Source organism: Acomys minous, assembly GCF_964271855.1.
Source record: "Acomys minous genome assembly, chromosome: 2".
Lineage (NCBI taxonomy): Eukaryota > Metazoa > Chordata > Mammalia > Rodentia > Muridae > Acomys > Acomys minous.
This window is the reverse complement of record NC_140484.1, coordinates 117,635,153-117,657,791: the sequence shown is the minus strand read 5'-3', so window position 1 is coordinate 117,657,791 and position 22,639 is coordinate 117,635,153. Positions and strand designations below refer to the sequence as shown.

The following is a 22,639-nucleotide window of genomic DNA, read 5'->3' as shown; positions in this document are numbered from 1 at the left end:
ACCCAGTGTCAGCATCTTCTATGGTTTTCAGGTGGAGGAGCCAGGCTGGCTCTGCACTGAGGCTGACATCCATCAGCTGAGGTCACGGAGAGCAGAAAGTCAACTTTTGAGACTTTGGCCCTGGGCTGAAAGTTGATCAGAAGGTCTATAGTACACTTACTGAGCGCCCCCACCAGATGCCTGAGTCTTCTGTCAGCTTCTCAATTAGACAGAACCCGAACCAGTGTCTGCGTGACTGCGATCCCCAAGTCTCCTCCCCATGATGATGTGAACTTGTGTTTGGAGGAGTCATGAACCTTCTGCTATCTGTTACGACTTTAACACACTGTTCACCAGTTTCCAACAGGTGCAATGTCAACTGTATCTTAGTTTGAATATAAAATGCCCTCTCAGGATCATGCCAATATTTTGGTAACTTCTGGAACTTTAAGAGTTAAAGCAAAGCCTAGTTTAAAAGAAATAAGTCACTGGAGTATATACAGGAGGGTAAGGCTGTATCTCACTCTGTGTCTTGTCTTGGAGTGCTCTCCCTCCCTCCCTCCCTCCCTCCCTCCCTCCCTCCCTCCCTCCCTCCCTCTCTCTCTCTCTCTCTCTCTCTCTCTCTCTCTCTCTCTCTCTCTCTCTCTCTTCTCTGTCTCTCCCACCTTACATCTTCTTTCTGACCAACATCATCTGTCCCACCATGATGCTCCATGTCACCATAACATGGAAATAATGGAGCCAACTGACCTCTGACCCCCGAAGCAAAGTTCATCTTCCCTCCTTTTAAATTGTTCTCTCAGGCATCTGTCATGGTACATAGAAGTGTGGCCAATTCAGGGTCTAATCGCTATCAAATCCATCGGGCAGTATCCAGGTTTGCAGACCTACTATGTTTGACAATAAGTAAGGGTTCTAGTCATGTTTACCCAGAGCCACAATGATACCTAGGGGGAAAAAAACCCAGCCATGCCCAACCATCCTGAAGCACAGCTTTCCAACCATGAAAGGAAGCAGGCGTGGCCATTAAAGCTGAGTGACAAAGGGTGGACACAAAGTTGGTAACCGAGAGGTATCAGAACTCTGAAGACTGCATAACCATGGCCTTGGCTTCAGCAGGGGGGATGGATGAAAACCAAGGAGAGCTAAAACACCACCCAGCCTTAGCGTGTGTTATTAGCATTTTTTTCTTTCCCCTCAACAGAACACACCTACAGTTTGTCCTCACAGCAGCTGACAGCACTAGCATTGGCCTGTGAGACACCAAGAGTCAACTGGAGATTTTTTTTTTACACTTTATCTGGTCAACAAGAAAGAGAGAGAGAGGTTGCTAGTCTATATGGACATGGAAAAGACAAGGGAGATCCTGTCCAGGTCTGGAATGCTGTCACCCCAAGAAGCGAAGGAAGATGGTCTGCTAGATGACACAGTGACCAGTGAGTCTCCTCAGCTAGAAACCTGACAGTGGGGAAGGGTAACAGCAAGTGTACCATGGTAAGGAACTGTCACTAGCACCTCTGAGCCCCTGTCACAACATGATGGGAAAATGGTGCCCTCACCATCATCACTCAAGTCCTCATCACCATAGCAACCACGACCACAGGGATTTGTATGGGGTAGGGAAGAAAGCAGCAGCTCAGGAACCTGGCACCAAGGCGGCCTGGGTGACCCTTTGCTGCTCGTGACTCAGGCCTCTTCTAATCTCAGTGGTCAGTGTTCAGAGGCTATGGCAAAGGAAGGGCTGGGCAGAGGATACAGAAACACATCTGGAATCATCTCCGAGTGAATCCTAGGAGCAGGACGTGAAGGGAGCCTCACCTCAGGGATGGCACCTACTCACCTGCAGAGTCAACTCCTTAGGGTCACCCTAGTCATGACTGAGCTAGGCTCACTCTAGGACCCCATAAGCCCCTACGTAAAAACTAGGCCCTAACTGTTGCTAACCTGCAACAACCAGAGAAATTGTTGTCAAAGAATGGACAAACAACTGAGTTTGTAAGACAAAGAGGTTGTTTCTGAATTTTAACTATTAATGTAGAGAAAGCTTGAGAGTCTTAGGCCAAACATGAAAGTCAGCATTGCTAGATAGCCTTTCTGTATAAAGAACTTGTTTTAAAAAATCATGGAAGTTCATGCAAGGAAGGTCATGAGCAGAGCAGGTGGGTGGGCGCTTGGTCTGACACAGAAGCTGTGGCCTCAGCATTTGAAGGCCCTGTAAGAGGTGCGGGGCCTGGTACGACAGGATTTGCTGGCTCACTAAGGACTATGTGCTGCAAGGACCTCAAAAATGTTTCCCTAATACTTCAAGTGAATTAAGTGTAGTGCTGTGAAACAAAACAGAACAAATATGCCCAAAGCTTGGGCCAATTTCAAGAAGAATAAGTAAATAATAAATAAACAGAGACAGCTAACACTTACATGTGCCCCAGCATACACTTCCTATAAATCGTAAAAACGAACAGATTAAAAGTCAAGAATACAAAGGAGCATAACTCCTAGGCTTCAGTGGTTTGATGGACAAGAAAAATTTCAAACTGGCCTCTAGAGCTGAGAGAATTTGTTCGCAGAACGTAATGAGCTGTCAGTTGTGCATATCACTCTTCCACACCTTACCATGGAGCGAAAGGCATCCATGACATTGTCTGTTTGGCCTGACTGACGACACAAGACCTTGGTATACCTTTCACAAACCATTCTAAGTACAACATGAGAATAAATTCAATGCCTGATTCTGTGCACAGGTGTGTAGTTTTAACAAATGGGTCCAAAGCTAACGCCTGGCTCATGACTGCCAGGCCTGAAATGGCTACTGTGGTGCCTGTTAGCATACAAAGTACATGCTCGCCTCAGGCACCTTGAGCAGTGAAGTACCTGTTACAGAGCCCAGTCCAAGCTGCTGGCATCCTGGCTCCTCCCAGCTCCTCTCAGCCTCTCACCCGTACCCTAAACCTCTTCAGGCCAATTGCTCCACTTTCTTTGCTGCAGCTTCTCTGTCCTATATAATCCAATCATTTTGGCCACATTCTCTCTTGGTTCTTTCCTCCTCTCTTTTCTCTCCTCTCTCTCTTCTCTTCTCTTCTCTTCTCTTCTCTTCTCTTCTCTTCTCTTCTCTTCTCAGACTCTTCCAGACGCCTCTGGCTTGTACTTGCCCTCATATCGACAATAAACTCCTTCTCCTCAGCCACACCTTGGAGCGGCCAATGTCCCCACTGCCATTCACTGGTGTCACTGAGCCAGGCTGAGGCTGAGGATTGAGGAGAGAGGCAGGGGTGGAGCCACCAAGCAATGCCTGATAAGCAAGGCAGAGAAGGGAGGCCCCAGCCTGTCGCTAGGAATTCCTGGCCCCTTTTAGTTCAGTTTCACTTTACTACTTGGACGAATTAAAAAGAAATGGTGACAAGAAACATTTACACCATAGCACTATTGCTCCTGGAGGCTGTGACCCTTGACTTTCACAAGCATCAGTATGAAACAGCCAACATGTAGGCCAGACTTTTGTATTCCAAGTGTTAGTGCTGATGGGTAAAAGCCTCCGAGGGCTGGTGGGTGAGACAAATCACCACCCAGAGAGTGCCGTTCAACCTCAGCAAAACTACAGCTCCAAACCACAAATGCAGTGGCCTTAGACACAAAGGCTGGTCTCCCAGGCCCATCTCTGTGACAAGGCCATGTCCAGAGATAAGTAAGCCCCCCAAGGGCTAGGGTGTCAGTCAGGGATTGTTGACTATCTGTAACTATCTCTAAGTCAGGAAACAACAGTTACAGAACATTCTAGAAACTTCCATGACGAGTCAGGTTTTAGAGATTCTCTGTACACCAAGCACGCTCACACTCAACAGTGTTCGGTTTAAATACTTACATCATTTTCTAAAAAATTAAACATGCTTCTTTCGGCCAGCTCCTTTGACTCTTCAAACTTTTCCACTGCTTGTCTGATCTCTTCGTCGGGTATCTTACCTACTCGTCTCTTTTTATAATCATAATCCAGGCGGCGGCCTTCCAGCTTTTTCAGGTGGTGCTAAAAAGAGAAAGAAAATCCTCACAAGTGTTGAGACTCACACCGTGGTGTGCAGTCGTGTGCACACATCACCTTTCTTATTCCTATGAAAATACTAATTTCTTCTTCTCACCCCAGATTCAACCTTTTGCTGTTTGAGAATTTCATACACGTATATGTGTTTTAATCAAAGCCACATCCCATTCTTTCCCCTTTAACTTCTCCCTGCCTCCACACCACCATCACCACTTTCTCTTCCAACCTCATGTGCTCTTTCTTCTAACTCCATAGAGGCGGCTGGGTGCTGTCAGTAGTGCAAGGACATAGCGCCATCTACTGGAGCATCCCTCGAGAAAACTGACTCCCTCCTCCCCAGAAGGAATTGATTCAGTCCTCGGCTAGGGGGTGGGGCTTTGTGAGCCTTGGCCCCACCCATTTTCCCAGGTAAGAAACCTTTACACCCTCTGCTCTGCACCCTGTGGCTCCTGCTGAAGGCTGCCCACACTGCCAAGCACTCAGGAACATTTACAGGATGGACACATGGTGGGTGGATGGGTGGTGGGTGACAGAATGATAGTCTGAGTGGGACACAAGAAAGATGGCAGCATCCCAGCTCAGCTAACATCTCAGCAGAGATTGGAGAAGCTGAGGTGAGAAAAAAAGGCAACAGTAATAAGAGCAGAACAAACTGTCACCTGGGGACAGGAGGTGACTCCTGGAGGCTGGGCAGAGGGCACAGGGGGAAGGGGGAGCAACAAGACCACAGAGGCCCGAAGGCAATGAGGGTGAAGGAGCTTGGTCTTCACACAAGGCCAGGGTCAGCTCCGGAGGCCTTGACTCTTGGGCAGATTCCTCTAACTGAGAGCTGGAGCCCGGGCCAGAGGCGAGGGATACTGTGAAGGCGTGTCCAAACAGCGCAGGGAGAAGCCAGCACGGACAGGGAGGACAACGTGGGAAGGACAAGGCGAGAGAAGGAGAGACCCGAGGTCCAGCGGGAACTGGGCTGTCACAGAAATGGGACATGCTTTTCCCGGAATGGAAGGAAGGAGTGACACAGTGAGGAGATTCAGGGGTGCCCAGATAAGAAAGGGGTACAAAAAGCAGCTTTTCTTTCTTTCTTTCCTTCTTTCTTTCTTTTTAAAGCTTTTATTTCTTACTCAGCCTTCCTGGACCCTTCCCTCATCCCTTTTGCTTTCAGAATAAACTCTAAAGGTAGCTAACGGCATCTGGGGTTCCCTAGGACTCCCGGCCTTCCCTCCCTCCACTGTTTCCTGGTCTTTGCCCTGTGTCCTAGGCATCATAACCCTGGCCCTTCACCCAGACGTGATGCATATTTTCCCAGCCCAGTGTGCCTCGACAGCTCCTCCCTCACCCAGCTATGCTGAGGGTGGTGCCGCTCCTCAGGTGTGCCCCTGCTCTTGCCTGTTCACCGCCTGTAGCCGCTGGCTGTTATGTGCTTTAGATGGGCACATGTTTCATCTGCTTGTTACAGGGACTCATTTACATAGCCCACCCCATGCTCTCCTCAACTATGACCTCAGCACCTACACTGCTAAGACTCTCTGGGCCTCAGGAGAAGGGTTCAAAGGAGTCTGCCGTTGAAGGGAGATGGTGTCAATCAAGTTTAAAGGCAAGAGGTTATTCTCCACAACTCCACAAGAGGGCGCCTGGCCCTTCAGAGCAGAAGTCTGGCAGCCTGGATACCTTCGAACTGTTTTGCACATCTGCAAAAGCAGCCAGGCTGAAGGGGACCTAGAAGTTCCCAGAGGCACTCTGGACAACCATTTCTTAGAGGTTTCCAGATGAAAACCGTCCATTTCTAGACAATTTTCTCGACAGTGAATGGAAATTAATAACCACAAGTGCAATGGATCCAAGCTTACAACTGATACGGTGTGACGTTAACCATAACTACACCCCAAAGTATGGAGTCATTGGTTATATGAGAAAAACAGTATTCCGCCTGGCTTGTGGATAGCTCCGATGAGACGAAGAACAGAAAAGTGACAGCTGACATTTGCACCTCCACTCGCCGTGCCCCTGTCTTTGCCAGAAAAGAAATGGTTCCCACTACTCTATCCCCGGGAGCCATGTAATATCATAACCGAGTTCAGTTGTCACCCCTCAAATGAAACCGTGTGGTCGCTGAGTCCGTGCAGACCCCCTGTCGTGGTTTTAAGTCACGAGCAGCACCGGGCACAGGACAGCTGGGAAGACTCACCCCGATCTCTTTTAAATCTTTGTCTTGCAGTAGCTGCAGTGGGTCGATAAAAGTTTGCTTCACATTAATATCCAGGGAGTCTTTCACCTCAGCCATAAGTTTCATGGCCTCACCGACTTCTATCAATGCATTGCCTTGAACAGAAGAACACAGTGTACCCTTCAGAATAATACACTAGGTTAACAGTGACACCAATTCTGTCTCCAAAACCAGAGGGTTGTGGCACAGTGAGGCTTCGCGCTAAGGCCTCTGCTTCCTGGCTCAGAAAGGAAAGGGAAAAGTGGAAAGCCTAGCGGGTTTCTGCACATGTGAACCTCTTCTGTCCTCTCATCTCTCCTTAAAAGGGAGCAGGTGGACCAAAGCACTTCCCACTTTAGCCACTAGATGGAGACAAAGCTCTTTTGTGGGAAATCATCAGGTCTGGAAGCTGGCACCAAGGGTTCCTTACAAGTTCAGGGATAAAATCTCTTTGTAACACTGAATGGACTCATTCATGGAGATCCATGCTAACCAATACAGATTACAATGGAATAAGGCTTCGCTCCGCCTGCTGTGAGAGTGCTATGAAACCACTCGCTGCAGCGGGTTCTAAAGTTCCGGACTGTCCCTGAGGTCAGAGCTCTGCAGTATCAGGGATGCCCTGTGGACAGGTGGGAGGGACCTGCTTCCGGGATGTGAGTGGCACATCTTTAGTGAACTCTGGTATCTTGCTGTAACTTGCAAGGTCTTTGTCACCCAGTATCCAGTGGTTGTGTACAGTGCGGGTTGGAGTGTCCCTGAAAGACACCCATGGGAACACTGCAGGGGACTAAACTATTTTTTCCTTTATTTGGGATCTTCCAAATTGATTTTGTAAAAACAATGGGGGCGAGAGTTCACTCAGTGCCTTAGATGGGAAAGGTGAGGGGCCTGGCCCAAGCCTGACCTTTGAGTCAGTCAAGGGTACAGACAATTCATTCACGAGTAAGACAAGGAGGGCAACGGCTGCCTCCCCTCGCTTTTAAAAGAAGTAAATTCACAGCTGGGTCCTTGCCAATTAGAAGTGGAAACCATCTCTGGAAATTAGGGTTGGCCAGGATGCCAGTCCAAGCCTGCGTGCCAGTGCTCCTGGAAGGAGAGGTTTTTCTGACCTGAGCTGCCTGGACCTTGACTCTGAATAGTCCTTACATAGAGGTAGGACTCTCTTCCTAGCCTGGGCGCACCTACCTGTCCAGCTGCCTGACCCTGCCACGCAGTGTCACCAGGGCCCAGATATTCCATTAGGTTGTAACAGAAACATCTGAAATTCGCCTCCTTAGAGGACTGTGGAGATGTCAGGTCAGCAAAGTATTGGCTGTGCACACACGAGGACCCGCGTGATAATATAAAGTAGCAGGCTGGGTGGGGCACACCTGTAATCCCAGCGCTGCGGAAGTGGAGACAACAGGACCCGTGGCACTGTCTGGCCAGTCACTCTAGCAGAGTCAACAGGCTCCAAGTTCAGTGAATTTGTTTCCACCTTATATTCCAAAGTATAAGGTGGAAACAGACTAGTAGAGGCAGACCTTTAGATTCCACACAAGCCTGATCACACCTACAAACAACTACAACCATGCCTACACACACACACACACACACACACACACACACAAGAGGAGCACTGTTGAATATGCATGGCCTAGTTTCTTTACTTTAGAAGGGTCTGGCACAGCCCCCTCCCCAAGCACAAGGCACAAAGCAAAGGGCCTCAGAAGACTCTCCCAGGGGACAGCCACCATCCATCTGTCCCAGAGACCCAGGGACACCAGTTCTCTCCCTTCACGTGAGTCCCATCCAATATCTAGCTGCCTTTTGTCACCACAGCCAGGTGCACAGCAACAACGTCCCTCCATCCAGGGTCTGACTGGTACTCTCATCTGTTTGCTAATGGCTATACCTTCAGGGTAAGACAAATAGGCCACCTTGTTCCCACTGGACCTTGGGATAAAATAAAATCCACAGTTACACTGCTCTGGAGGACACTGCGGCCCTCTGTTGGGAATGAAATAATGTTGCCTTTGTTTGGTGTTGTTTGAGACAGGGCCTCCCAGTTAGTTCAGGCTGGCCTCAAACTAATAAACCTCCTGCCTCTTTCTCCCGAGTCCTGGGAGCCTACGGCCACATCAGCATGGCAGGTGTGGTGGTGTGTGGCTTTAGGCCCAGCTCTGAGAAGGTGGGGACAGACGGCTCCCTGGGACTCCCTGGCCAGCCAATCTAGCCTAAGTGCTGCTTCCAGTGAGAGACCTTACCTCAGAATACAATGTGGCAGCTCCTGAGGGATGACACCATACACACACACACACACACACACACACACACACACACACACACACACACACAAATTAAAAATAAAAATGTTCTCCCCTATGTGTAGGATGTTCAGAGCTTGGGAATGTGAAAGCCAGGAAAGAAGTGTGTTTCAAAAGGAAGTACAGAGGTTAAGGTCAGCCTGGTCTACACAGGGAGCTCCAGGCCAGCCAGGGATGCATAATGAGGCCCTGTCGCAAAACAAAATAAAACCAGCCTGTCCAGATAGATGGATGGATGGATAGAGAAAGTGTGGTGCATACACACAATGGAATTTTATTCAGCTGTGAAGGAAAATGAAGTCATGAAATTTGCTTAAAAAAAAAAAAAAAACAAAACACTGGTGGTGCTAGAAAATAATCTATTCAGGGAAATAAATCAGATTCCGAAAGACAAATATGCAGAATCTAGGTTTCTACTTATTTTGATTGTGTGTGTGTGTGTGCGTGTGTGTATGTGTGTGTGTGTGCGCGCGCGCGCGCGCGTGTGTGTGTGTGTGTGTGTGTGTGTGTGTGTGTGTGTATAGCAAGAGATGGGAACGAGTTTAGTTCATAAAACTGTAAAGGAGACCACAAGAGGAGGAAAAAGAGATCTCAATTGAAGGCAATAATAAAATGCAGGCTGCAGGAAAGCACAGGGTGGACGAGAGCCAGAGGAGAGGGGCTGAGGTGGAGAAAGACTCGGAGAGGGAGCATCAAAAAGACTTACACAGATCATGTAGAGTTTGTGGGGGGAAAAGAGGTCAGGAGAGGAAACAGAGAGAGATCTAGCAGATATATATACGCATGTGCGTACTGTTTTAATTTTTAAAGATCTATGGGAATAAACAAGGGATGCAAAGGCTATGTGAGCTTAGCCACGGAGCTGGGAGAACTGCTGATGATAGAATTTTTCTTTATTGACTTATGTTTTCTAAAGGCCCTGCAATGACTATACTACTGTGGTAATATGTAAAGACTATCAAGTTACAAAGATCCAGGCTTTGTGAACAACCAAAAGCCCACCCAGGGGGTGTTCCCACTGTGCCAGCTGAGACCGGAATACCCACCCGGGGGGATGTTCCCACTGTGCCAGCTGAGACTGGGATACCCACCAAAAGCCCACCCGGGGGGATGTTCCCACTGTGCCAGCTGAGACCAGGATACCCACCAAAAGCCCACCTGGGAGGTGTTCCCACTGTGCCAGCTGAGACCAGGATACCCACCAAAAGCCCACCTGGGGGGGTGTTCCCACTGTGCCAGCTGAGACCAGGATACCCACCAAAAGCCCACCAGGGGGGGGTGTTCCCACTGTGCCAGCTGAGACCGGGATACCCACCAAAAGCCCACCCTGGGGGGTGTTCCCACTGTGCCAGCTGAGACCGGGATACCCACCAAAAGCAGAGTCTTCTCCGAGCTCCTTGCCGTACTTCAGCATGCAGTCCCCCAGCAAGCCTTCCGTCTGCGGGTAGCCAGTGGCCTTCACCTGCCCTCGGAGCTTTGACACCGTGTTCAGCATTCCTAGCTTAGCTCTGTATGCTTAAGAACATTGTCATTTGTAACTCCTTCAAGTTATAAAGTGCAGTGACAGTCACATCGCCTTTAACAAACACCACTACCCAAACTGAGGTCCTCACAGACAGAGCCGGGCCAGATTCAGTCTCTCAAGGGTCAGTCTCCATAGTCTCTGGACACTGGCACAGCCAAGACAGCCATGGACATTTCAGACCAGGTTGTCTCCAGATTGACAGTAGGCTATGTCTAGCAAGCACTCGTGGTAAAGTACCCTCTAGTGCTTGACATTTTCAACACCTTGGAGCTGAACACTGACACCTGGGCAGCCATTTCTGCTGGGGACAAAGGCAAACTGTAACTACAGAGGTGGCAGTTCTTAGGCTGCCCTCCAGTCATCAACACCCTTGCTCTGCTCCCAAGATCGGATTCAAATGGAGGATTTGCAAGGTAAGAAAAGAGGTAGGAGGCAGAGACCCCACCACAGTGAACCAACAGTCACTCGTGTTTGCTTGCCCCGGCCACACTAAGTTCAGCTCAACAACATTCCCTGGGAGGCAGTGGGCAGCTGTGGCTTCTCCCCGTCTTTTCTGTCTCTAATCTAAGCCCTGAGTACTTATCAGTTCTGCCTTGGTGGTTTGAATGAAAACCAGCCCCGCCCCCACAGGCTCAGATACTTGATTATTTGGTCCCCAGTTGGTGGAACTAATTGGGAAGGATCAGGTGTGGCCTTATTGGAGGTGGTGTGTCACTGGGGGAGGGCTTTGAGGTCTCCAAAGCCATTCCCAGTGTGCTTTCTGCCTCCTGCTTGCAGTGAGTTCCCAGCTGTTCCTCCTCCTACCCACATAGGTGCTAACCCTCTGAAACCTTAAGTCAGCCCAATTAGAGACTTTCTTTTATATATCGCCTTGCTCGTGGTGTTTGTTATGGCAATAAAACATAACTTATACGTCTGGCCACATGCTGTGCTGACCCCAGAAAACATCTGCCCTTCCTGTGCCTCCATGTGCAGCTGTGGAGTAGCAGGATGCAGGGTCACTCTGATCAGCTCTGGGGTGATGCCAGGAAAGAGGGCAGTGATACAGGAAAACTCAAGCTGCCCCTAAAAGCCCAGGAGCATCTCTCAGAAAAGTGCAGCAGGAATTGCCACTGTGTAATCAGTGGACGCGCAGTGGGCTGGCCTGACAAAACAGCAAGCGTCTTTGGGAAATGGAGACCATGAACTGAACATGAAGTCAAGGATTGAAGGCTCAGCCTGCGGCATCAGGGACATTTACAGTCAGTGTATTCTAGACTTGTTCTTCTTACACTTAATGTTATGAGCAGGTAACTCAGGCATCTTGTTGAAATGTAGAGTTTGATTCACCCGGTCTGGGGTAAACTCAGGATGCTGTGTAGCCAGCTAGTCCCGCTGGGCTGAGGGCTACACTCTGAGTAGCAATCACGATGTGAGCCTTTCAAGCCTTGCCAATCTCAGGTCTTCAGATCCAAGGGCATCACCCAGCCACATAAATTCAGTCAGAGTCACACAGACTCACACACACACACACACACACACACACACACACACGCTGTGCATGGGGGTAGGTAGGGACCAGTGGCTTTTGGTGCATCACTCCCATCACTCCTCATCTTCGTGATAACCAGTGGTCTCTGCCCAGCGGACACTTCCCTAGTCCATGTGATGTCAGCTCTTGGAAGGTGAACTCTGCTTCACTGTGCATTCTAACACCCACAAAGCCTCTCACACAGAGGTGGCATTTGCTGGAGTCTTAGAGGCTCATACAGCAGGAAAGGAACTGGCCATTCCAGTCATTGATGAGGCTGGACAAAGCACACATCACTGCAAATCTTCAGGCTATTACGTCACATGACTTTGACGCCCTTTATCTTCCCTGTTCTCTGCGGATGATCTGATTGAATGCATGCTCTTAGATGCTCAGAGGGTGGGCATATCTCTCTGATTCCTATGGCTAAGGGTCTCACAGTGACTCCCACAGCAAATTCTAAGAGGAAAGGTGCAGAGCTTGGGCGCCCTCTGCTGGCTGTCATCAGCCTGTGCTAACCGTGGTCTAGAACCTAGGGATGGAGGCCTGTGCTGAGCTGGTGCTCATTTTCCACTTAGTCCCACAGTTCAGCATGGGGCCACAGTGAGACCTCTGTGGTTAATGCACAGATCTCTTAGAACAGAACAGAGGACTTTCTAAGGAAGCCTTTTAAAAATATGCAGTGGGTTCCTGAAGAATACTTCCATTTGGGGAATGCCTGTGTCCCATCCATGTGCACCAAAGTTCACCAAGGTGCCTGTTGTCCCCATCAACTAGGACTCACGACAGCCACACCAAGTCACTGAAGACACCACTTTTAACAACTGAATTTCATTATTTGGACACAGGGACAGGGCTTCCAAACTGTGTCCGCCCCATCCAACAGAGCTCGGGTCAGGGGAATCCATGACCACAAACGGGCAGCAGAGTGTTTTGAGGTGTGTCCTGACATTACCTGGGTTGGGCTGGAGGTACTCTGTGGCTTTTGAAAGAATTTCTGCAACAGCTTTACTGGTGATGTCTATTTTCTTTAAAAACAAGACAAAACAGAAATGTTACTGAAGTCACAGAACCAATGACAAACATTTTCCAGTAATTTAACTTCTAACACTACTGTGGTGACTTTTAAATTTTTTTCTTTTTATTTTATGTGCATGGGTGTCTGTGTGAGGTTATCAGATCTCCTGGAACTGAAGTTAGAGACAGTTGTGAGCTGCCATGTGGGTGCTGGGAATTGAACCTAGGTCCTTGGGAAGAGCAACTAGTGCTCTTAACTGCTGAGCCATGTCTCCAGCCCTACTGTGATGATCTTAACACAGATGTTTTCAACATCTTGGAGAGAACATCTCTTCCCTGACGTTGACTCTGAGACATCACCTAGAGAACACTAATTTCATTTTCTTTATAAAATATTAAAATGAATGTGAATGAGAGAAATATTTGATACATTACAACTCTACTCAACGAACAGAGCCAGAGAAAACCTACAGAATCCATCAACCTGGGCCCATGGGAACTCACAGAGACTCAACTGCCAACCAGAGAGCATCCATGGGACAAACCTAACCCCCCTACACATATGTAAAGATATGCAGCTTGGTTTTCATGTGGACCCCCTAACAGCTAGAGCAGGGCCTGTCTCTGACTCTGTTGCCTGCCTTTGCATCCCTTTCCCCTAACTGGGCTGCCTTGTCTAGGCTCAAATGGAGATGGATGTGTCTAGTCCTACCACAACTAGAGATGCCAAGGTGAGCTGATATCCATGGGAGATCGTCCCTTTTCTGAGGAAATGGGGAGGAGGGAATGAGGAGAGGGGAGGAGGGAGGAGGGAGGAGGGAGGAGGGAGGGGGGAGGAGGGAGGAGGGAGGAGGGAGGGGATGCTTTGATAATATATAATTAATTCATTCATGGAAAAAAAGATATTACAGGATTTTTTTAAAGAAAAGAATAGCCCCCATAGGCCCATAGATTTGAATGTTTGGTCATTAGGGAGTGGCACTACTTGACACTGGTGCTATGGTCTTGTCAGAGTTAGGTGTGTGCCTGGGAGTGGGATTTGGGTTTTCAAATGCTCAAGCCAGCCCAGTGTCTCTGTCTCTTCCTGCTGCCTGTAGACCTAGCTGTAGAACTCTCAGCTTCTCTCCAGAGCCATGTCTGATGCACGCCACCGTGCTTCCTGCAGTGACGATAGTGAACTAAACCTCTGAACTATAAGCCAGCCCCAATTAAATGGTTTTCTTTGTAAGAACTGACAAAGTCATGTTGTCTCTTCACAACAATAGAATATTAGACTAATACAGAACTTGGTCCCAGGGACTAGGGTATTACTGTGATAGGCCAGACCGTGCTTCTGTTTGGAGGAATGCAGACTTTGGAACTGTGGATTAAGAAAGCAGCCGGATACTTTAAGCCAGGCTTCATGGGCCACACTAGCAGGAACGTGGAGGACAGTGGTGCTGAGGGTGACCTGAACTGTAGAGGCTCAAGAACTCTCAGGGGGAAGAATCTTAGTATGGGGCCTAAAGACCATTCTTGTGATATATTGGCAAAGAATGTGGCTGCCTCTGTACTTGTCCGAAAAGTCTGTCTGAAGCTAAGTTGAAGAGTTTTGGATTAATGGCATTGGCAGAGAGATTTCAAAACAGCCTAGTATTGACTGTTTTGTGGTTATTAGTGGCCACTCTTATGCAGCTCTACAATGAAAAGGAGCAAATCAGTAAACAGCACCCTCCATGGCCTCTGCATCAGCTCCTGCCTCCAGGTTCCTGCCCTTTTTGAGTTCCTGCCCTGACTTGGAACTCAGATGTGGAAGTGTGATGTGGAAGTGTGAGCCAAGTAAACCTTTTCCTCCTTAACTTGCTTTATAATCATGGTGTTTCATTACAGCAATAGTAATCCTAAGGCAGTTGATAACAAAATGAGATTTATAATTCATATTATATATAGGATTAAAACATGCACCAAAAGCTATAAGTGTACTAACTTATAGAGAAGAATGTCTCAAAATGCTAACGTGAGAAGAAACGTCCAAGCTTGACCTGAGATCCCACAATCAAAAATAATTAAACTGTGACACATAAAAGTTTCAAACTAAACAGTGACAGACATGGTACATAAAGTTTACAAGAAGTGGCAAATGGGAAAAACACCTACAAAAGGTCAAGCATGCATAAATCTCAGAATTCACACTACAAATAAATTTTAAATGAATAATCAGGTAAGATAAATTGTGAAATGTGTATAAAGGAAAACTCTTTGATCAGGAGGGAAACCAAATAAAAAAGGAAATTCTACACATATTACTGAATGTGTTGGCAAAGAGGTGGTCAAAAGGAAAATTGAAAACAATGACTCATGAAGTTTAAACATAAGGAAACAAAACAAATCGGCCCTCCTAGAATGGCGAGGGATATGTGCACATGCAGGTGTGTCTGCCCTAACAAACGGTTATGCAGATATCGTTGGCAAAAATCAAGAGAGGCAGGCAGAGAGGTAAAAGGCACGCCGGGGAAGGCTGTGTGCTGTGAAGCGTGTTTTCCAGCTGCTTAGATAAAGGACTCCCAGACCTGTGCAACCAGCTCTCCAAGCCCAGCCCAGCAGAGGGGAAGCAGCAGAACAGGGTCTAGGGCACCATCAGTTTGTGATCATCAGGTAAATTAAGCAGGCTGTATCTGGGCGCCGGGGACATGGCGCAGAGGTTAAAAGCACTGGTTGTTCTTCTAGAGGACCTGGGCTCTGTTCCCAGCACCCACACGACAGCTCACAACCATCCAGGTCCAGGAGATCTGACACCCTCTTCTGACTTCCACGGGCACCAGGCACACACATAGTGCACAGATACATATGCAAGCAAAATATACAACATACACATAAACAAAAAATTAAGACTATCTGTGGCTGTGGTTATAATCTCTTTTTTCTTCTTTTCCTCCTCCTCCTCCTCTTTCTTTCTCTCTCCCCCTTCTCCTCTCTCTCTCTAAGTTTAAATGTATCTATTTATTCACTTTACATCCTGATCACACATCCCCTCCTCTCCCCCCAGTCACATCCTCCCTCTGATTTCTTCCATCCCTTCCTCTCCTACTGTTCAGAAAAGGAGAGCTGACCTCCCCCCCCCCCCCGCCCCCACCAACCCACCCTAGCACAAGAAGTTGGATCAGGACTGAACTCATCCCCACCCACTAAGACCAGGCAAGGCAGTCCCACCAGGGGGAAGTGATCAAAAAGCCAGATGTGTCAATGATATTAAAATGTTGATATGGTTTTCAATTTATAGCAATGCATTTTTCTTTCAAAATTAAATACAAAATAAGTTTTTCTTCTTAGGGTGGTAACATTTCTAGAAATCTTATTCCTCTTGGGCAGAAAACAATGAGGCAGGCGAGACTTCCTGGAGGAAGGCTGGCCAGGTCCAACAGACGTTAAAGAAAATATCCCTTCAGGCCACAGCTTAGAGCTGGGCTTTGCCCACAGCGGCACTGCCAGCCACACCCAGGCCTCCCCCTGCGGCCTTGGGGGTCTAACGATTAGAACAAGGCTCTGCTCAAAGAGCCCACGACCAAGGGGAGGAAGCTGAGCGGCTAACACAGCTCTGCCCCAACAGGAACTACTCTCCAGGTGGCTGTCAGGGCACAGGAAAGGGGCCAGATTCTGCCGTCCACCAGGGCATGCTATAGTCCATCATGGGTGTGCCGAGCCAGGAATGCTCTTCTGAACTATTTCATCTGCACATATGATTCTGGAAGCCTCCATGTGGGGCCAGGAGGGCACACAGGCTCATCATTTTATATCACAGCTGATAAAAAGATAAATCAGCGCATACGAGTTCACTCTGTCAGTGCTAATGCACAGAAGTATTTCCACAGCTGTGCAGCTGCTAAAACAGATGGAAGCAGCACCCTAGACTCCCAAATGATAAATCAGTTGCTATCTATTGAAAAAGCCTCCTCCCAGAAACAGTTGACTCTCCAAGACATATGAGCACCATTTCTTTGGCCCACCTTTTATGCATTCTGACTTCTGGCCACTAGAGGGAACCAGTTAGTCACATCTCATTTCCTTCCTCAGCAAGCCCAGACTGGAAGTGGTTCAAGCCAGGGCCTGACTTGGGCTGAGAAGCACAGAGGGCCTGCCTTCCCGACTGTATGCCCCATGCTTCTGTTTGAACAGTGTGTATTTCCACTCCAAGTAACAGTACTTACAGTAGGAGGTTCTCTCCAGTGGCAAAGCAGCTCATTTCTGTTAATATGTTCAAATAGCCTTACCTTCTCCATGTCCAGAAACTCTTCATCGAGCTTCGTTCCTTCAGCACCACTTATTTTTTCACTAAACAGCTGCGAAAACAAACACAGGTGCTTTCACTGTAGAGAGTCTCTATATGCATTTCATTGAAATTGTTAAAACAAAAAATCTTGTGCTTATCTTGGTTCTGGTTGGGGTTGGGGTTTTCAAACCATATCCTTTATAGAAATTATCAGGGACCAATGAGACAGTAAAGGCATTTGCCAGGCAGTTCAGACCACCTGAGTTCTATCCCCAGGGCCCATGTAGAGATGGAAGAGAGAACGAGCACATTCACACAGGTGTGCGCGCATGTGCACACACACACACTAAAAATGTTTAAAAAGAAAATATCACAGAAAGATGCACATTTCCCATTTGTTCAAACGTCTCTATGCACCAATCCTCATCAGGAGGCACAAAGTAGCCCTAATATAAGCAGTAATAAGACAGTTGGGAACACAAGGATCTTAAAGTTGGTACCCAAACAGCCTGGATGTAAGAGGCTGGCAATCACAACAATGTGCACATGCTAGGACAGATGCAGATTGTTATCAACGCTCTCATGCTGCCTAGCAACATCTTCAGGCCACAGTGTTGAAGGCAGGTCACTCAGGACCTGTTTCCTAGAATACTTGGCATTTGAGCTTGCTTTTTAAGGATAGGCAACATTTTAGAGTGCAGCACTGACAGAAAAGTCTAGAAGGATGTGAAAACATTTTTTTAAGGCAAAATAAAAGTAGGAATGGAAAGGGTAGTTTGCTACTGAGTCCAGATGCTGTCTGTTGGGAGGCTGTCAGCAGCACCTCTGGTCTCTACCCGCTGAATGCTAATTGTAGGCTGGTGCTCACTGTGCAGAACGGTGCACGCAGACGTGCATACACAAACACATGCGCGCACACACACCACACCAGTGTGACTACCGAAAATTGTGTCTGGCTAATTAGAGGCCAGTGTGCTCACAAAACAGCAAGGAGTTCAAGGGAGAACAAAAAGAAACAAACTCTGAAAAGGAGGCAAAGGCCACAGATCACACAGAGGCAAGCCTGAGAGCATGGCAGGGAGGTCACTACAGGTTCCTTGCCCAACACAACCTTCTTAAAAAGCCTTTCAGCAAAGCAACTCTAGCCCCAATGGATTTGGCTTCATGAACAAGAAAAGTGGACTGAGATAACGCAGTGTGTTAAATTGGTTTTTTTTGTAAAGTATTTCGTTGTGATTTATTTATGGCTTTAAAGCATCAATGTGTATAAAAGCCATAGTAGGCACCAGTAAAAGGACTGCAGCTTCCTTTACAAGCAAGCATGGTTTCGCCTTACTGCTTGCACTATTACCACCAGGTACATATGATTACTCCAGAATGGGGGGGGGGGGTCTGGGTAAATGGAGACAGTGTTTAACTTAAATTAGAGATGTGACACTGAAACAGTGGCTTACAAAATGGCTAGTTTTCTCCATCCTGCCGGGAGCCCATTGTCCCACAATCAGGCTGGCACTCTTTTTTTTTTTTTTATGATTTTGTGTGTGTGTGTGCATTGGTGTCTTGCCTACATGTATGTCTGAGTGAGGTTGTCAGATCCTTTGGTCCTGAAGTTACAGACAGTTGTGAACTGCCACATGGGTGCTGCAAATTGAACCTGGGTCCTCTGGAAGAACAGCCAGTGCCTTTAACCACTGAGCCATTTCTCTAGCCCTCGGTGACTTGTTTTAACCACACAGAACCAAGCCTAGCTAGGAAGAGACCTGTGTGCTTCCACCTACTTTTCCTGAAACCCTCTGCCTCTGAACAAGCCCTGCTAGGCACAGAAGTGAATGGGTACCACCCCATCACAGACAGTCACTCATTCTCCAGAACCACTGCCACCCAGCTGACCCACAGCTGAAGGAACAGGCCAGGTCTGATAGCTTCATCTGCCGGCCACAACCCCAACACCAGGAAATAAGCCCAATAAACAGTGTTGTTTTAAACCACTGAGCCTGCGGTGCTCCTCAAGAGAATCCATTTGACAGTTTACAAATTTATTGTAACAAAAATGGCGCCCAATGTGGGCCTCAAACCCAGGACCCTGAGCTTAAGAGTCTCATGCTCTATCAACTGAGCTAGCCGGGCTACAAATTTATTGTAACAAAATGGCGCCCAATGTGGGCCTCAAACCCAGGACCCTGAGCTTAAGAGTCTCATGCTCTATCAACTGAGCTAGCCGGGCTACAAATTTATTGTAACAAAATGGCGCCCAACGTGGGCCTCAAACCCAGGACCCTGAGCTTAAGAGTCTCATGTTCTGTCAACTGAGCTAGCCGGGCTACAAATTTACTGTAACAAAACGGCGCCCAACAGATTCAGTGTGTCCATGCCCTTGAAAAAGGATACCTTATTACACTTTGGTGGGAAAATAGCTCAAAAAGAGAAGTTATACTTTATTATAATTTAGTAGTTGAAAGATGCAAGACACACTAACACAAAATATTTGGGACTTGTTAAATGTTTTTTTAATAATGCTGTGATACACATAAGAGAGAAGAAAGTTTGATGGTTGGAGGAGGACGGTGGGGACTGGACGCGGACAGCCCAGGGGTCATAGAGGCAAGTGCTTGGAATATATGTATGGTATAAGGTTTAGAGTAGTTTGTTTAGTTTACGAGTAGATTAGAATCAGTTTAGACTCTGCCCGGTGAAGTGCTGGCAGCTTTAAAGTACATTTCCTCCCTGTGTCAGGCTGAAGACTGAGGTCAGACAGGCTCATCTCAGTCTTTAATATGAGATGTGACCCTCAAAGGAACACCTGAGACTGCTCAGGAGACACCACTGTGGGGCAAAACCACCTCAAGTATTGTTCTTGACTTACGGCAGTTAGGCCATGAGACTCTACTGGAACTCATACCATCTCCCACCTCAGATCTTGCAGCCATGGAAGACTGCAAAAATGGCTGCCAAGCTGTGTGGCTGCCAAGCTGTGTAGCTCTGCCCATTGAGAAACAGGGTCTTCTATTCCACCCTCTGCTTCCTTTGGTCAACAAGACAGAGTGTACGCTGAGCTCTGTGACGACTGAACTTGGGCTTTCAATCGTTCAAAGTTGCAAACAGGCTTTACAGACACTTCTGTCCCTTCTCTGAGATCCACAATGATCAAGGTCTGGGCTAGCTTGCAGGAGAGCAAAAGGCCACATGCGGGAGAGGAGCCATTATAGACCGTCACACCTTGTTTAGGGCAGGTGTGCTGCAGTGACAGATGACTGGCACAGCTGTCTACAATGTCCTTCGTTGTCAGAGGCAGAGAAGCCCACACAGGGATCCTGATCTTGAAATCTCTATCAGATCCATTTGCTATTGAGAGTTAGACCAGAAAACTCCTCAATTAGCCCTCGTTGATTGGATTACATTGGCTCTATTTTCAGAAAGTATGGTGTATCACACTGAAGAGGAATATTTATAATTTTAAGAACAGAAACTGTGTGGTTATGGGGCTGAAGGATGGGAGGAGGTGTTCCAGAGCAAGAGTGGGGTCCAGGAGTGTCCAAAGCCTGGAAATTTCATCCTGAGGCCAGCAGGAGTAGGACTGCTCCCTCCCTGCCCTGGCCCTGCATGCCCCAGTGCACATAGCTTTATGGCCCCCACCTGTGTCACCCTGGAGACGACCACATAGCCTGGCGGCCAGATTACAGGTTAACTTCCTCTCTCCTTATAAGGTCATGTCCAGAAAGCACCTGGAATTCCTCTTCATGCCAGTAAGGCATTCCCAGCACCTTAGCCCTGGCCAATGATGTACACTCACCCTGAAAGCCTCTACCTACTCCCCAAAAGTTTTAAATATCCTTTGTTCCCCCCAATTAAATGATCTGTCTCACTGAAGCTGTCTCCAAAGAATCTGTGTCTTGTGTTTTCACCACCACCTGAAGTCTCCATCCCCTGGCATCCCTGACTTTCTCCCCATCCCAGGTTCCACTGGTTGTGGTCACCATGGTCACACTATTACTGGTGGGAAAGATGGACCAGGAATGGCAAGAAATAAAAGTTGATTTCCATTCCTTTCTCACTTGGAAAGAGATAATGCCCAGTTTTATTTTCAGTAGGGGTCACAGGTCAGAGTTGTGACAATTCATTGCTTTACCTGAATTTCCCCCAGGATACTTAGTTACCTTGAAACATTAAGTAGGAATACATGAAATTATATTTAAGTCACCTGGCCAGTGAATAAGAAGTACCCCCCCCCCCAGGCTCAGGTGTATGAACGCTTGGCCCCAGCTGGTCCCAGCTAGTGATGCCGTTTGGGGAGCTGGTGCAGCCTTGCTGGAGGACATGTGTCGCTGGGGTGGCTTTGAGAGTTCATAGCCTTGTTCTACCTTCAAATTGCTCTCTCCACTCCATGTTTGCAGTTGGAGATATGATCTCTTGGCTTCTTGCTCCAATCACCTGCTGCCACCCCACCACCCCGCCTCCCCTCTCCCCCCAGACCCCCTCCTCCCCTCCGCCTTGCCCCCCTCCTGCTGTTGTGGACTCTCCCTCCAGAACCATAAGCCAAATTAAACTCTTCCTTCTCTAAGCTGCCTTGGTGATGGCGTTCTATCCCAGCAACAGAGTAGTATCTAGTATAACCATTCTCAGTACTTTACTACTGAGGAGCACTATGCACTCAGGACCTCTGTGTGCAGATCACCATGACAAATATACCTGGGGTACACACATTCTAAAGACGGGCCAGTCACCTAGCCTACTCAGGTAAGCTTCACTCCCAGTCAAGCTGACTGTATAAATTCCAATGTTGTGTCCCCCCTACATTCTGAATAAACATAAACAACTCCTTAAATATCAAAAACAAAATCAGAAAGAAAAGGCATTGATTAGAATCATAATAAGTCTTTTTCTGGTCTTGAAAAAGAACTCAAACACAGCACGGTGACTGGGACTCCACTGAACAAGAAGAGATCTGAGAGCATGCCGAGAGTGAGAGTGTGGCCTCAAGCTCTGCCTGAGGTCTGGGAATAGAAAAGAAAAGGGTGATGGAAAAGGAATTCAGGCGCAAATCAGTATCTGATGCTGTCATGTCTGACAGTCTGCACCCCACCTCTGTAGATTAGATCTGGTCCCCACAGCATCCCCACAGGAAGGGACCACAGATCTGTGCTGAGGGGCTTGGGAATCCATGTAGAAGAAAGTGTAACTGCCAGCTACCTGGAACACAGAGGGGCTTAAAGGAGAAAAAAGACCCAACATTATTTATCCTAGATCTAAATTCTAAATAACCATAACACCAAGAAAGAGAGTCAGAAAGATTATACAAAATAGCATGAGTTCACTGCTAACAAAAAGAGCTTTGTGGAACACGGTGCCAGGGGTCTCTCATGTGTGTTCAGGCCATGACCAAACTTGTTAAGTGAGGGAAAACTTCAATTAACAAAAACCAAATAATCACACAAAGTAACAAAACTTTAAAGGCCTATTTTAAAAAATTAGAAGTCTTAAACAATAAGAAAAGTCTGGTCATGAAAATCTTACTAAATGAGGCTGTCTCACTTAGGCTTCCATTGCTGTGATGCCACGGCCAAACACAACCTGGGGAGAGCAAGACTGAAGCTTGTCACTTAAAGTCTGTCCTCCAGGAGGCCAGGGCAGGAACTCGAGGCAGGAACCCTGAGGCAGGACCTGGAGCGGAGACCATGGAGGAGTGCTGCTGACTAGCTTGCCCCTCGCGGCATGCTCAGCCTGCTTTCTCATACAATTCAGGACCCGGGTGGCACTGCCCACAGCAGACTGGACTCTCCCAGGCCAATCATTAACCAAGAGAATGCCCACAGACTCACC

General features: G+C 47.7%; 1 protein-coding gene across 3 annotated transcripts in view; it reads right to left on the bottom strand.

Moving 5' to 3' along the window:
• The window catches only part of SH3GL3 (SH3 domain containing GRB2 like 3, endophilin A3), a 129,475-nt gene that overhangs the window by 32,821 nt on the left and 74,015 nt on the right, over window positions 1-22,639 (bottom strand). For 2 of the 3 annotated variants that reach the window (XM_084756402.1, XM_084756403.1), the window contains exons 2-6: window positions 16,824-16,892; window positions 12,515-12,587; window positions 9,896-10,039; window positions 6,198-6,331; window positions 3,839-3,997 (exon numbers count right to left, since the gene is read on the bottom strand). In XM_084756402.1, coding sequence (XP_084612528.1) covers window positions 3,839-3,997; window positions 6,198-6,331; window positions 9,896-10,039; window positions 12,515-12,587; window positions 16,824-16,892 — 579 coding nt within the window. Of the gene's footprint in view, window positions 1-3,838; window positions 3,998-6,197; window positions 6,332-9,895; window positions 10,040-12,514; window positions 12,588-16,823; window positions 16,893-22,639 lie in introns of those variants that run through there. The other variant, XM_084756404.1, reaches the window with a different exon arrangement.